The sequence below is a fragment of the Paramormyrops kingsleyae genome, chromosome 15, assembly GCF_048594095.1.
Source record: "Paramormyrops kingsleyae isolate MSU_618 chromosome 15, PKINGS_0.4, whole genome shotgun sequence".
Classification (NCBI taxonomy): Eukaryota; Metazoa; Chordata; class Actinopteri; order Osteoglossiformes; family Mormyridae; genus Paramormyrops; species Paramormyrops kingsleyae.
In genome coordinates, this window is record NC_132811.1 from 1065190 (window position 1) to 1079613 (window position 14424).

At 44.3% G+C, this 14424-nt stretch overlaps 3 protein-coding genes across 3 annotated transcripts; 2 read left to right on the plus strand and 1 right to left on the minus strand.

Annotated features, from left to right (window-relative positions):
• Positions 1–212: 212 nt before the first annotated feature.
• rps28 (ribosomal protein S28) lies at positions 213–1499 on the minus strand. Its single transcript, XM_023843738.2, has 4 exons — positions 1367–1499; positions 875–922; positions 668–790; positions 213–298 (listed from the first exon to the last, which is right to left on the minus strand). Exons 1-3 carry the CDS (start codon positions 1403–1405, stop codon positions 668–670), a joined length of 210 nt encoding a protein of 69 aa, XP_023699506.1. The 5' UTR covers positions 1406–1499; the 3' UTR covers positions 213–298.
• A 132-nt stretch (positions 1500–1631) lies between these two features.
• Positions 1632–3106, plus strand: ndufa7 (NADH:ubiquinone oxidoreductase subunit A7). The gene is made up of 4 exons (XM_023843737.2): positions 1632–1876; positions 2217–2266; positions 2441–2578; positions 2888–3106. The coding sequence occupies exons 1-4, from the start codon at positions 1826–1828 to the stop codon at positions 2973–2975; spliced, it is 327 nt and encodes a 108-aa protein (XP_023699505.1). The 5' UTR covers positions 1632–1825; the 3' UTR covers positions 2976–3106.
• A 912-nt stretch (positions 3107–4018) lies between these two features.
• LOC111860428 (low-density lipoprotein receptor-related protein 8-like) lies at positions 4019–14417 on the plus strand. Its single transcript, XM_023844158.2, has 15 exons — positions 4019–4168; positions 5123–5245; positions 5361–5477; positions 5639–6001; positions 6121–6240; positions 6388–6513; positions 8138–8309; positions 8934–9149; positions 9801–9919; positions 10110–10249; positions 10389–10539; positions 11324–11440; positions 12130–12189; positions 13490–13644; positions 13782–14417. The coding sequence occupies exons 1-15, from the start codon at positions 4108–4110 to the stop codon at positions 13824–13826; spliced, it is 2085 nt and encodes a 694-aa protein (XP_023699926.2). The 5' UTR covers positions 4019–4107; the 3' UTR covers positions 13827–14417.
• The last annotated feature ends 7 nt before the right edge of the window (positions 14418–14424 follow it).

Sequence of the window (14424 nt, forward strand, 5' to 3'; positions counted from 1 at the left end):
GAACAGATGTTCTGTTTTCGCACAGCACAATGAATGATTTCTAAAAAAAATGGAATTCTGTATAATGCTGCTGTTCAAGCCTTATTTTGAAGTCCAAATAGTGCTTAATGTGAATTTTCCTGGTAGTTAGTGAAAAATGATTTAATTACAGCATGTACAACCCCAATGGATCAGCCTGGTGTGTTATAAATTAAATAATCACTGTCAATACAAACAGTTTAATATTTTATTGTCAAAAAAGACATTCCAGACACTAAGTCTTCTCTTTGACTGATGTTTCGCTTCTTCTGTCTTTGGACTGCAGGGAGGGGGAAATTACAATCAATATCAAGGAATGAAACCTTTTGGCTTAAATATCAACAGAAAATTCATCAAGCACTGTCATTACTTTACCCGGCTCGGAGGAATACTGGACGTCAATCTTATGTAAAAATTCATGACTAGCACAATTACTGGCTTATCGAGGTTAAGCTGACAAAGAGACAAACTGCTTTTCCAAGACAATCAGTAATCGCGTGCCAATCTACGTCACCACATCTTAAAACGGAGCATCACTCGGAAGGTAGCTAAATGTAAACTCTTTCCTGTATACCACATAAAGGGAGCAGTTCACTACGTTTTTATTTACAGCTAGGATTGGCTTACTCAAGCGGAAAAGGGGGCTCACCTAACGCAGCCTCCGGGCCTCTCTCTCCGACTCCAGCAGGGTCAGCACGTCTCCCTCTCGGACCGGACCCTTCACGTTACGGATGATAGATCGGTTGCTGTCGTCCATAAATTCAACCCGCACCTTAAAATAGCAAATAAGACATTACAGCTATGAAAATTGAGACGTATGAAACCACTAACACACGAAGCCATTTAAACTACTTACCTGGGTGCACTGGCCCTGGGACCCGGTTCTTCCAAGAACCTTCGTCACCTAAAATGAGATGCAATAATTAATGGTAGCATTAAAAGTACAGCAGCTATATAGACAGAAGCAAATACCTGCATAAACAGCAAAATGTTTACGTTCCAAGTAGCTAACGCTTTCGAAATACTAGCCAGAGTGGTACGCTAGCCTACACGGATCATCAAAAAATATTTCCTGAATTAAACACACAAACTTTACTGCGTGGACAACATAAGGAATTACTGTATGCGTACAAAAATGTTAATTTAACGTAACACCACCATTTTCTAACTTCACGTTCCTAACATGCCGAGACTGTAAAGTAACCTCTCACGTGCTGTTTGCGAAACAAAAATATAATACAGTAGCGAAACTGTTTAGACAAACGAGGATATAGTACAAACACTGGATTTTCCCCGTTTATGCAGACACATGGCAATCAATTACAATATTTTGTTTTAAATCACATACTCTAGCGAGCTTTATCGGCTGCACGCGACTGGCGTCCATCTTGGCGTTTTCCAGCGGAAAGGGGATCACGTGGGGCGAGACGCCTATTTATACTCAGAACTGTTACTTAAAAATATCACGTCACGACGTTTTCTACAGCAGAAATGTTTAGGAAAGACTGAACTGGAAAAGGTATAAATAAAAAAGACTATAGAAAATGTAATTTATAACATTCCCGTCATCCATTACACCCATTTCCGCTTCCGCAAAACTATTATGACGTAGTAATATAGTTTTTAAGGATTACGGGTCAGTTTGTATTATGTATCTATGTTATTTATTTGTAGGTGTTATGCATATATGTGCAGTAGGATATATATGTAATTAGGGTTAAGCGATATATAACTCGCTACCTGCAAGTCATCACGTGTTATACGTGGTTTCTCATTATCGCGAGATTTCAGTTTGATCTGTACAGAAATGGCGACAGCTACAAAGATAATTCAGAGGATTCGAAATTATTTATCAGGGGTAAATTATATTTTTTTTCTGACAGTGTTACCAATGTGTTAATAGTTGAAATTATAAAACTTTGAAGCTGGATATGTATTGCATTGCATTAATAACAAAAGCGGATTGCCCTTTAAATTTGACATAAACATTGCTAGGCATCTACCTAGAATACGTTTGTACTGAGAGTATTGCATATCTTGTGTTGATTTGGCAGTTATTATTTTGTAACTAGACCTAGCTGGAATTATTTTCTTAATAGTTTCTCGCATGCTAAACCTTAATTAATTTTAATATGTTTTGAACAGCGTAGTGTGTGTTGCTCTCTTTACCGAATTTTGTGACCTTCATGTCATTGCAGCAAGATCTTCAGTCTAAACTTCAGCTCCGGTATGGTGAGATTGCAAAAAGGTACGGTATTTTAAAGTGCTGTTGTGGTAACCTAGCTGTTTGTTTAATCATATGAACAACGCGACCTTGAAAATGTAACATATCTCTGTACTTGGCTTTTAGTGATTGTAAGCGGTCACTTTGGGTCCATTTCTTAGTTTTTTTATGCATGGCTTCTCGACATGTTATCTTTAGAACTCAACCAGCACCAAAACTTCCAGTTGGACCTTCTCACAAGTTTGCCCATAACTATTACTGCGAACGAGATGGGCGAAGAGGAACCATGCCGCCTACCATCGTGATGTCGTTTCAAAAAGCACTTGAAGCTGGGGGGTAATCTTTAAAATGTTTTTTTTTCCAGGATGTATTTGTATTCTGAATAGGGTCTTTAGTAACATGATAAATATATTTAATCAGTACAGTTATATTAATGGGCAGTAAATATAACTAAACATTTCAACTAAAACATGAATGTAAAATTAATATAACTGAACTGATTCTGCAGTGCTGTAACTACAAATAGTGAGAGCATATAATATTGTATATAGAATTGTTTTGCAAGATTACCTACAGTTCATCTACACAGTATCTTTCATATAAACAAAACTCTCTCATGTCTTCACTCTTCCCCTGTGAATGAAGACAAGCTCCTGCAGTCCAAGAAAAGTGTCCAGTTGTCCCTGGTCATGGGAAGGACCTTCCATTGTCAACGGATCAACCATATCTCTGAAGGACAATTGAAAATGATCATTATTTCCTTTCTTTTCTGTTCTTAATGGAAGAATGTTCTTAACTAGCATACTAGTTCATGCTCTTTGGTGTTTGAAAATCTAAAAGTATTAATAAAGTTCGGAAAAATGACGTCTGATCACAATGTGTGCAAATTATATAAAATTACCTGCTATATCTGTGGATCTCTCTTACCAGTAATTAAGTACAGGGTCATGTTGAACCTTGAACCTACCCAAGAAGCACAGGGGACACACTGGACAGGATGCCAGTCCATCACAAGTGACACATACAGACACACAATGTGACCAGTTCCGTTGTTCTGCTTCCCCATATAACATGGTTTTAGACCAGAGATGTCAAACTCCGTTCCTGCAGGGCCGGAGCCCTGTGTAGCTTAGTTCTTTCCCTGTTCCACCACAAATGATTCAGCTCAAGAGCTGTGTGGTAATTAATGAACACATGGACCTGAATCAGGTGTGTTAAATGAGGGGAAACCCAAAAATGAGCAGGGCTCCGGCCCTCCAGGACTGGAGTTTGACACCCCTGTTTTAGACGGAGGGGGGAAACCAATGCATATTTGGGGAAACATCCACACTTACAAAGCCGTAAATGGCATCTAAAGCACCGACAGTAGAAATGTGAGGCTGTAGTGCTATTCATCAAACCACTGCTTTGCCTCACAACATGTAAATGACAAGACTACTAGTTGTGTTATTGAATCAGGACTGTATAAGATTCATGATTTTTTTTGTCAGCTGACAAAGATACATGTAAAATAGCGTTAGCAATCATCATATTCACTGATTTATTAAAATTATTCGAAGCCACTTAAAATCTCCATTCAAAGTACAGTCGACACATCACTGCTGAGAATATCAGTGTTACTAAGTACGTAGATCAAACCGTCATCCTATGCACCCATGTAAAATATTAAAAGGCTAAAGCTCGCTTGGAAAATAGCGGTCTCTAAATGGTGTCAGCAAAGAGCCAATGGTAGGTGAGTTTATTCACTGAGAGGTTCACATGAGCCAATCATGAATAAAGATTATAATCAGGCCGGGGTTAAAAAAGAAACGCCTGGCGTTGCGTCACGCACGTGCCTGACAAGCAAGAAGGCGCAGGAATCGACCATGAAGCAGCTTGTCGCCCTTGGACTCTTCATCTATATACGAAACTGCCTTTTCGTACAGGGTAAGGCAACCCGATCCGCTTAGGTGCATTTGAACACGTATGCTTTCATTCAGCAGAACTCTGCTGATTGCATAGTTATAGAGGAGAAATTGAAAATACTTTTTTTTTTCACCGAATCTAAAGCGTGTGAAAGTGCCCTTACCCACGTGTGATTGGATGAAGATGCGGGGCTGACCTGCCTCCGCCTGCCGTCTCCCGCTCGGGATTGGCCGGCCGTCTGACAGCCGTAGCCCGCCCTCTCAGTCTGCTCCGTGCCGCGAATGTGCTCCGTAGCCGGGCGTTTGTCTCAAGCACAAACAAGTGTGGCGTTCATTATGTGTCTTTTATCAAGGGAAGCAGCTCGGGTGCTGCTTATACACATCAGACACGACTCTACATGGGGGGTCCCCGTAGCTGTGGATCTGGCGACGTTAGGGTATGACTCCCGGCATAAACGCTCACTGAGGAACCGGCCTCCGTCTTTCAAAAAGCAGCCACTCTGGAAAAAGGGCTCCCGTCTCTGTACATCGCGACTTAAAGATCACTTTGCCCCACGTCATTATTCCATATTTGGCAGGTCTGGAGCCATCCAGCTTGTTTCATTCATTCCTTCCTTCCATGTGATATGGTTTGGCTCTGCTTTCTGTATACTGGCGTGACTGATGGTGCTGCTTGTCGTTCTTGTGCCGCTCTCGACCTGACCTCTTCTCCCCTGATACATGGCGCTTTCGTCTCAGTTTTGTGAGAAACCTACCTGGCTGATTCACGGCAGACGTTTTGTGTTGTAAAATCTCTGCTCAATTCCTTTTAGGTGACAAATTTTAAGAAAATTTGGTCATTTGAATTTATGGATTCTGTAGAGTGGTGGAAGAACTATGGGTTTAAGATCAATGGGCACCTTTTAATAAGTGAGAGTATCTTCAAAGTTCCTCTCTTGGAGCAGCTTACTTTAAAGTAATTTTTTTTTCTTACTAGGTGCTGTAGTAGGATCATGCAAATCATCACAGTTCTTGTGCTCCAGTGGTCAATGTGTCCCTCGTATATGGGTGTGTGATGGAGATGAAGATTGCAAGGATGGCAGTGATGAAGCCAACTGCTGTAAGTGCATTAAAGGCTTGGATCGGTAAAACGGGGGTGTGATTATGGCAGTTATTCACGGTTTCCAGCATGAGCGTCAGTGTGACTGTCAGATGAATTTTGCCATGTATTTCAGGGGAAAAGCCCTGCTCAGGTTTTCTGTGCACGGATGGCGGCTGCGTTGGTAACGGCTCTCTCTGTGACGGGAGCTCTGACTGTCAGGATGGGTCAGACGAGCTACAGGAGAACTGTGGTAGGTGTCTGCACAGATGGTCCCCTGTGGTATTTCCTGGTAAAAGCCCACAGGAGTCGGCTGTAGATGGTATCTGTGGGTGGGACACATTATTCTGCTTTACATCTGCTGATTAATCTGGGTGTCGCAAGCCTAATCTCCAGAATTTTTGAATTTTGCAGGTCAAACTGAATGCAAGCAGGATGAGTTCACCTGCAAGAGCAGACACTGTGTGTCGCTGGATTCGCGCTGCAATGGCAGAGACGACTGTGGCGACGGGAGTGACGAGGAATCGTGCCACAGCTGTATGGATGACTACTTCCTCTGCCCCCGGTCGGGAGGCTGTTTGCTCAGGGCCCAGGTGTGTGATGGCAGTCCCGACTGCCCCGATGGTGCCGACGAGCGCCACGGCTTGTGCCAGCTACCCCAGCAAACCCACCACGGCTGTCCTGAGTTCAGCTGCTCAGATGGGCAGTGTGTTCCCCATTCCTGGAGATGTGACCACGCCCAGGACTGCGTGGATGGGAGTGATGAGCAGGACTGTGGTGAGCGATGCCGCTCGGCCCTCCAGAATTATCCGACATGCCTTTTCCCCTCCAATCTGTTCACGCATGCTGCCGTTTCACGTGCCGTCTCGCTGACGCTAAACCTCCTCCTACCCTAGATCAAAATGAGTGCTTGGATAGCAATGGCGGATGCTCTCATCTGTGCATAGACCAGCCTTTGGGCTTCGTGTGTGACTGTCCCCATGGCATGCGGCTGGTGCGGGACACCCAGTGTGAGGGTGAGCGGCCTGGTCTCAACAGCACCTTTGTCTTGCCTTCAAAACATATGATTTATGAAAAGCAACCAAAAGCTGTCAAATCTAACACATGATGCTTTTTTTGGCTAGATTTTTAGACATGATGTTAAAATCAAACTCTTTCCTCAGAAATTGACGAGTGTCTGGACACTGACTTGTGCGGTCAGTTGTGCTTCAATGAAAATGGGACCTTCACCTGTGACTGTCATTCAGGTTACTTGAAAGGTGCCAAGGCTGGGGAGTGCAGGGCTGGTGGTAAGAGCTTATTTTTCTAACATTTTTCCAGCCAGCCATTTTCTCAGGAAGATGGGGGACATCCTGTATGGGAGCCAGTCCATCACAAGACAGGCACACTTATATATAATCACACAGAATGGGCTGTTTGGAATCGCCAGTTCATGTAGCTGCATATTTTTGGTTGCTAGAGTACATGCAAACTTCACACAGCGAGCTGGTGGTGTGATTTGAACCAAACCATGAAAGTCAGAGGCTGCATCGCTTCACACTTAATTCAAAGGTTGTGTCCTCATGCAATGGGCTCTAGTTGCAAGGTGGTTTTTTTTTTTAAATTTTTTTTTTAAACCGACATCTGGAAAAATTTGGCCTAGTAAGAACGTTAAAGCAGTGAATGGTTTATCACAGTTTATTTCCATATAATAAGGTTCATTATTCAGAGCTGTCAGTTACTTGATTTAAATGTTTTTTATCAAATTTTAAAATTAAAAATTTGCCGGAAGGAAGATTGTATTTGGACCCTCATTCGCCTTGATCAGAGCAAACGCTTCACTTGTGTGGAAGAATTGACTTTCTGGTTTAAATGACTCAAATCATATTAATTTTACTTTAGTATTCTGTCTCAAGACAATCACTGCTAAAACAGGACTAACCTTCATCTCGCTTAATATGGGACATAATATTAAAGTGATATGAAATTAATGAATGAATAATTGAAATATTGATTTCCTGGTATTGTTCAACACTACACACAATAGGTTCACATTATGATACATAATTTTGCATTATTTATCACAAACAAAGCAATTGGAAAAATTGGCTGCTGCCAAATGGAAATTATTTACCAATAGAGTTCATGAGTTGTGCCAATAGACACAAAGCAGTGCAGACAAATCACTCAATATTGTCTCTATGATATTATTTCTACATGTGGGAAGATGATTGTCTTTTGGTGACCTATTATTGGCCTTTCTCCTCACTCATTTTTGTTAAATTTCTCACAAACGTGCTGCACTGCCTGTGAGTTTAATGGCAGCTTATGCAAATGCCTGTACAGTGGCAGGAATTTTTTTTTAATTTTCATTTTTTTTTTAACGTGTCCCAGATAATGTTGAAAAGGAACAGACAGTATAATGGTAAAACTTCACAAGTTTTGTTTCCTGTGACTGTAAAAATGTTCTGCTGATGTTCTCAACCCAGCTGACTCTCGTGGTTCTTATGTGACGCTTACAATAACGTTGTGCAGACAGAGCATCGAGGGTGCAGTTACTCCGTGGGTAGCACTGTCGCTGCACACGGCTGCTTTGGGTGGGAAGTTTGCATGTTCTCTCCACGCTGGATGTTTTGGTTTCCTTCAAGAGTCATAAAACATGCGACTTAAGTGACCTGGAGTACTAAGTGTGTGTGTGTGTGTGTGTGTGTGTGTGTGTGTGTCCTGCCATGGGCTGGCTTGGTTCCTGTGTCCAGGCATAAATTTTTAAAATTTATATTAAATTTTTTTTGCATTATTAAAAAATACAGGACTATATTCTATTCGATCAAACATCTAATTAATCAGTACGTTAGTCAATTATCAGCTGACTGCATAGTGACAACGGCAGATGATTGGGTGTGGTTCAGTCATTAAGGACGTTCTGATTTCCAGGTGACAAGCCCCTGCTGGCCTTCAGCAGTGCGGACGGGGTGTGGCGGATGGATGCTGCTGGATTAGAATCTCGGAAGCTGGTGGGGGGTGATCTAGGGTCGGCCCCCCTCGCCGTTTTCACCGCAAACCGCACTCTATACTGGGCGGAGTCCAAGACTGCTTCCATTTACATGTAAGCTTTAGGAAACGCCGTTCCCTTCAGCACTGATGTTTGGCTTCGTGTAACTTGTATAAATTACGATTTTTGTTATTCTTTATACATACAATTCACTTCTTGTTCTGCTCATTGGTTTGTTAATGTTTTGGCATATTTTCCTCCATAGATTTTATTTATTTAACCTTTTATTTAACCAGGTTTGTCCCATTCAGATCACAGATCTCTTTTGCAAGGGAGACCTGGCCAAGTTAGCAGCAACGGTGTCAGTACAAAATCTTACATAAAATTACATAAAAACATACTCAAACCATACACTTGCACACAGACAACCTAGACTCGATCCTAGAGTTTTTACCAAAACTTCAAATTCATTCAAGGGTATTAAATTTTGCAGACTGAGTTCAGCTTGAGTGTTCCACACGTCAGGTGCTGAGAACCTAAAAGCTTTCTTTCCCAAGTCAGTTCTTACTTTTGGAACAACCAGTTTTAAAGTCCATCGAGCGAAGATCACGACCTCATGGCTTCCAGATCAAGAATGATGATAAATAAGAAGGAATTTTACCCAGAATGGCTTTATATATATATATATATATATATATATATACACATACAGTACCAGTGACTAATTGTTCCTTCCAGGATTTCACTGGACGAATCCTCCGGGAAGCCGCACCTTGTGCTGTCTGACCTTGGGGAGGTCATGGGGCTGGCTGTTGACTGGCTGCATTCCCTTCTGTATTGGACCGATGCCCTTGTGGGTTCGGTCAATGTGGCCCCACTAAATGGAGACCGACGACGGCTTCTGATTGGTGGACTGTCCACCCCAACAGGGATTGCTGTGGAGCCTTTGTTGGGGTAAGTTACCTTAAGTACAACCGGGATACAGAGCATTTGTCTGCATTTTGGTATTTTTAAGTACTTGACTATGAAGGATTGAAAGGCCTTGTCACTTGTACAATGAAATACAGGGATCCGTAGACTTGTGTCTGCATTTGGCACTGGGACCACCGGATGGGCGTATCTAGATAGTTCTAGAGGATAGACATGACATTGAGTACAGTACGATATACACGGTACTCCAGCAGCAGCAGCCCTAAGGGCGCAGTACAGGAACTGTATACATCATATGTAACTATTGTGACTGTCGTCACCTGCACATTACTGTATGCATACAGTGTTCCAGTGCATACAGTGTTCCAGTGGCTCATTATATGGCTGCCAGTGGTGCCCATTCTCCTGTATGTGCTTATCTTAGCGATGCGCCCGCTAATGTCCTGCAATGTCCACTTTTGGGCGTCTCCAGCACTGTATATTAATTATTATGGACGTCGCACATTCCATACCGAATAGGACCCTGGTGGATGGATACCTGTATTTGCTTGTACATGTCCATACAGAATTAAGCAACATATAACGATAGAGCAATAAATTGTCATAACAGTAACAGAAAACTGAGTAATAACATGCAATATAAAATATACACACTCAGTACTGGGAAATCTCCAGTCTCCTGTTCTGGGCAGAAACTGGAGGCTTTGCCAGGATTGAACGGGCTGGTATGGATGGAGAGGACAGACTGACAGTTGTTGGCTCAGGACTGCACAACCCTATTGCGATCTCTCTGGGTGAGTTCTGGAATTGCAAAGGTGATCAACTCCCACGATGTCAGTCTAGCAGAGAACCTCCTTTGGGCCATTCTGTTAAATCTTGCAAATTGTGCAAAAATTAACCAGTCGCTGAGTGACACAGCTGAAGCCTTTTTGATGTATCCACTTGTGAAAAGGTCTTGGTGTCATTTCACACTCTGTTTTCCAGACACTCCTCGCCGTCTGCTGTACTGGGCAGACTCTACGCTGCGCACCATCTCGCGTGTTGGATTTGATGGGAAACATCGCAAGACCGTACTGGAATCAAACGGACACCTGGACAGGCCTTTTGCACTTGCAGTATTTGAGGTACCGCTGTGTCTGCAACTGGCCAAAAATAGGAATTGGAGTTTGGAGAAATATTGAGCAAATGGCCTCTGCGTCTTTGCTGCGTGAGGGTGACTGAAGGTGTGCGGCTCCTTTCCGGTTTTTGTGCACTGCGTTGCAGGGGAAGGTGTTCTGGGGCGATCAGGAAACCCGCACACTGTGCAGCGCAGACAAGCACAATGGCAGCTCCTTCAAAGTCCTTTTGTCTGACATCCGCTCCCTGGGGGGGCTGGTCGCGGTTCACCCGCTGCTTCAGCCAGAGGCTGCGTCAGGTGACTCACCGCAGTTACACAGAGCTTAGCTGCAACAGCTTCGTGTTGATGTTGGTTCTTGAATATACTAGAACTGCCACGATTAGTCGATGACGTCGACACTGAAAATGCGTTTACATGAGTATTTAAAATCGATTATTTTTTTCTATGCTTGCTACCTTAGAATCTCATTAGTGTCTGAGAAAATGTTTAGGCTAAAATCTGGGCTTATTCTACATGGATTGATGGTGCCAGTGTGTGTTCCTGCGCGTTGGGACCAGTGTTGTTGTTGTAAACTGAAACACACAAAAAAAATTTAACAAGTATATTTACCAAAAAGTGTCTGACTTTAATCAGCAGAAAGCAGTGCCACACCCCCATCTTTGCCTTGTTTATCCACAATATTTTCCCTCTTAAAGATGTTGTGGTTGCTGATTTATAAATGCTCATGATTTACCAAGAGTCACATGCCGCATGCTCTGCTAACCGAATTTAATAAACAAAAGGATACACCGATTTTATACAGATTACTAACTTTTGGGCATCACAATATGCATCTCAGTAGTATTTTAGGTATACTACTAACTTGCTTTCAAATTGTGGGCAAAAGTAATGTCTGTATAGTGCTGAAAAGCCAGCATCCATTATCTAAAGCCCTGCAATAAGTTTGGCAAAATTAATTTTTTTTTTCCTGGAAGAAAATCGTTTAGATTAATTGATCTGATGGTAAAATGGTCGATAGATTAATCCATAGAAAAGTAGTCGATAGTAGCAGCCCTAGAATGTTCCTTGGCCTGCATTGCAGGTGCTGGTGTTTGCGGCCATCCTGGGAAGGTCTGCCCCTTTCAGTGTGTCCCCCGGCTCTTTGACACCAACCCCCCCCACTTCTTCTGCTTGGTACCTGGAGACGACGTTGCTGAAGGTTAGTATGTGACGTATGAAAAGGCTTCATTAAGACGAGAGCGACCCAACACTGTAACACAAGCATGGTACCTGATGCAGTGGTAAAGTGCCCTTAATGAATTTCCCCCTGAGATCAATGCAGTTTATCATCTTAAACCTCACAGTATCTTCTGGCCCAGCTTCATAGCTCCTCTTGGAATATTTTGGATGAACGCTAAGAATGTGGATCTTGGTGTAAACAAAATGGATTTATCCAAGGGGCTGTACACTGACTTCATGCAGCATTTTTGCATATTATCCTGAGCTTTTAGGTCCAAATACTGGCCACCTCTCGCTGTGTTTACATGTTTGTTTTGTAGGAAATCAAAACATCTACTTTTTGTGACTGGCACCTCAGTTGCTGAGTGTATGACTGATGATCTGGTATCCAGGATGTTCTCAGATTTTTAATTTTTTTTAATTTTAAGAATTTGATTAAATACTTAAATGAAGCTGCCAGACAGCAAAGTTGTACCCAGTTATAAAATGCACATGATATAAATTTTATAACTTCATTGCAATACTCAGTTTAATGAATGAGTTGAAATAGTCATTTTTGGAATCAAACAAATTATATTTTATTATTTCATTCACTGTTATGAATGTGACCCCCCCCCCCCCTGAAATTTGAGTACTTATTGGGTAAATTTGCGTTACTTTTGTTTTCAGGACATAAGAAGTCTGCCGTTCTTTATGATGCCACCTTCGCAGAGATTCTTTCTTTAATTGGTGAGTGTTAATTTTACGGCCCCCCGGTCCTTTTCTCTTTTGCTTTAATCCCTCACTATCATTTTAGACATGCCGCCACTACATGTCTGGGTTAGTCGTTCATTGGCGTTTAAATGGACACTCATTCTGTGTCAGTCTGAGTCCCACAGAGGTGTCCAGGCACCGTCAGCTGCTGCAAACCGGTGTGTTGAGCATTGAGTACCTCTGCAGTATGTCCTCATACCACTTGGGGGCGCTAGATTGCACTGATGCAAGTTCGACATCCGTTGTGCACCAGGGTTAGAATAGGATGCACAGTGAAGGTTGGGGCACTGTGGTCATCAGAGGGTCTTTTGTTTCAAACGCCTGGTTGCCAGAGGGTTTCTCTCTCGAGGCCCCTAAGCCCATGTGCTCCAGAGACAGTGACTCGCTCTCCCGCCTGTGCAGTATTGCCGAGCGTGCTCCTGGCCGCCTCGCTCTCCCGCCTGTGCAGTATTGCCGAGCGTGCTCCTGGCCGCCTCGCTCTCCAGCCTGTGCAGTATTGCCGAGCGTGCTCCTGGCCGCCTCGCTCTCCCGCCTGTGCAGTATTGCCGAGCGTGCTCCTGGCCGCCTCGCTCTCCAGCCTGTGCAGTATTGCCGAGCGTGCTCCTGGCCGCCTCGCTCTCCCGCCTGTGCAGTATTGCCGAGCGTGCTCCTGGCCGCCTCGCTCTCCAGCCTGTGCAGTATTGCCGAGCGTGCTCCTGGCCGCCTCGCTCTCCCGCCTGTGCAGTATTGCCGAGCGTGCTCCTGGCCGCCTCGCTCTCCCGCCTGTGCAGTATTGCCGAGCGTGCTCCTGGCCGCCTCGCTCTCCAGCCTGTGCAGTATTGCCGAGCGTGCTCCTGGCCGCCTCGCTCTCCCGCCTGTGCAGTATTGCCGAGCGTGCTCCTGGCCGCCTCGCTCTCCAGCCTGTGCAGTATTGCCGAGCGTGCTCCTGGCCGCCTCGCTCTCCCGCCTGTGCAGTATTGCCGAGCGTGCTCCTGGCCGCCTCGCTCTCCAGCCTGTGCAGTATTGCCGAGCGTGCTCCTGGCCGCCTCGCTCTCCCGCCTGTGCAGTATTGCCGAGCGTGCTCCTGGCCGCCTCGCTCTCCCGCCTGTGCAGTATTGCCGAGCGTGCTCCTGGCCGCCTCGCTCTCCAGCCTGTGCAGTATTGCCGAGCGTGCTCCTGGCCGCCTCGCTCTCCAGCCTGTGCAGTATTGCCGAGCGTGCTCCTGGCCGCCTCGCTCTCCCGCCTGTGCAGTATTGCCGAGCGTGCTCCTGGCCGCCTCTCTCTCCCGCCTGTGCAGTATTGCTGAGCGTGCTCCTGGCCGTATTGGTGCTCTGGTGGTGGAACACAGAGTTCAGCTGCCCCAGGAGTCGCCTTCTGCACCCCACCATCTCGCTGAAAGAATCCCAGGATCCTCTTGTGCCAGTTCTGGTCCCTGATATGTATTCCTTCAAGGTCAGTACACCATGTGGTCTGTAAGTTCAGTATAGCAGTGATCTTTATCCTGCCGCATGCTTTCAGGCTTCTTGTTGCAGAGTGATGCTTTGTGACTTTCTGAAACACTAAAAGCAGCATCTTTTATGTTTCTTCAGGATGCCCAGCTAAAGGTGGAAGAACGGTGCCATATGTCCATTTGATCCAGCTGCCGTCTGATGCTCCTCTTATCGTCCATTGTTACGTGCCGTAACAATGGATCCCTCATCCATTGTGTGTTGTCCTGAGGCCGGTGATAGGGTTATGTATTAGCACTTGCAACATAATGGTTGTTTAAATTTTTATTGTGCTACTGTAAAGATACACGCCGACAATTGACTGACTGTGGTTTGTGGTTGAGCCACATATGCAACTCCGCATTTCTCATGAGGCGGCTAAGGGCAACATGAGCATGTGCAACCTAGGAAAAGCCACAAGGGGGCAACAGGAGCTCAGTTTAGGGGAACACAGAAAAGCAGATCCAGTGAAATTTTGTAGCTGTAGAATGCCATGGTTGACTCTGGTCCTTCAGTCAGAATCCTGTGGCTTTTTGGAAGTGTTAAGAGCTTCATTTAGGCACAAGGTTCACTCCACTCCTGACCTAGACTGTTTGTTTCATTTGGGGTATTTATTTAAAATGTGTATCTTTTTCTGAATTTAAGGAATAATGAATAACTTTCCGTTTATTCTGTATATGTATTCCAGTTGATAAGCAGTAAGTTTGAACAACTAATGGGGAAAAAAACAAACAATTATGAAAAT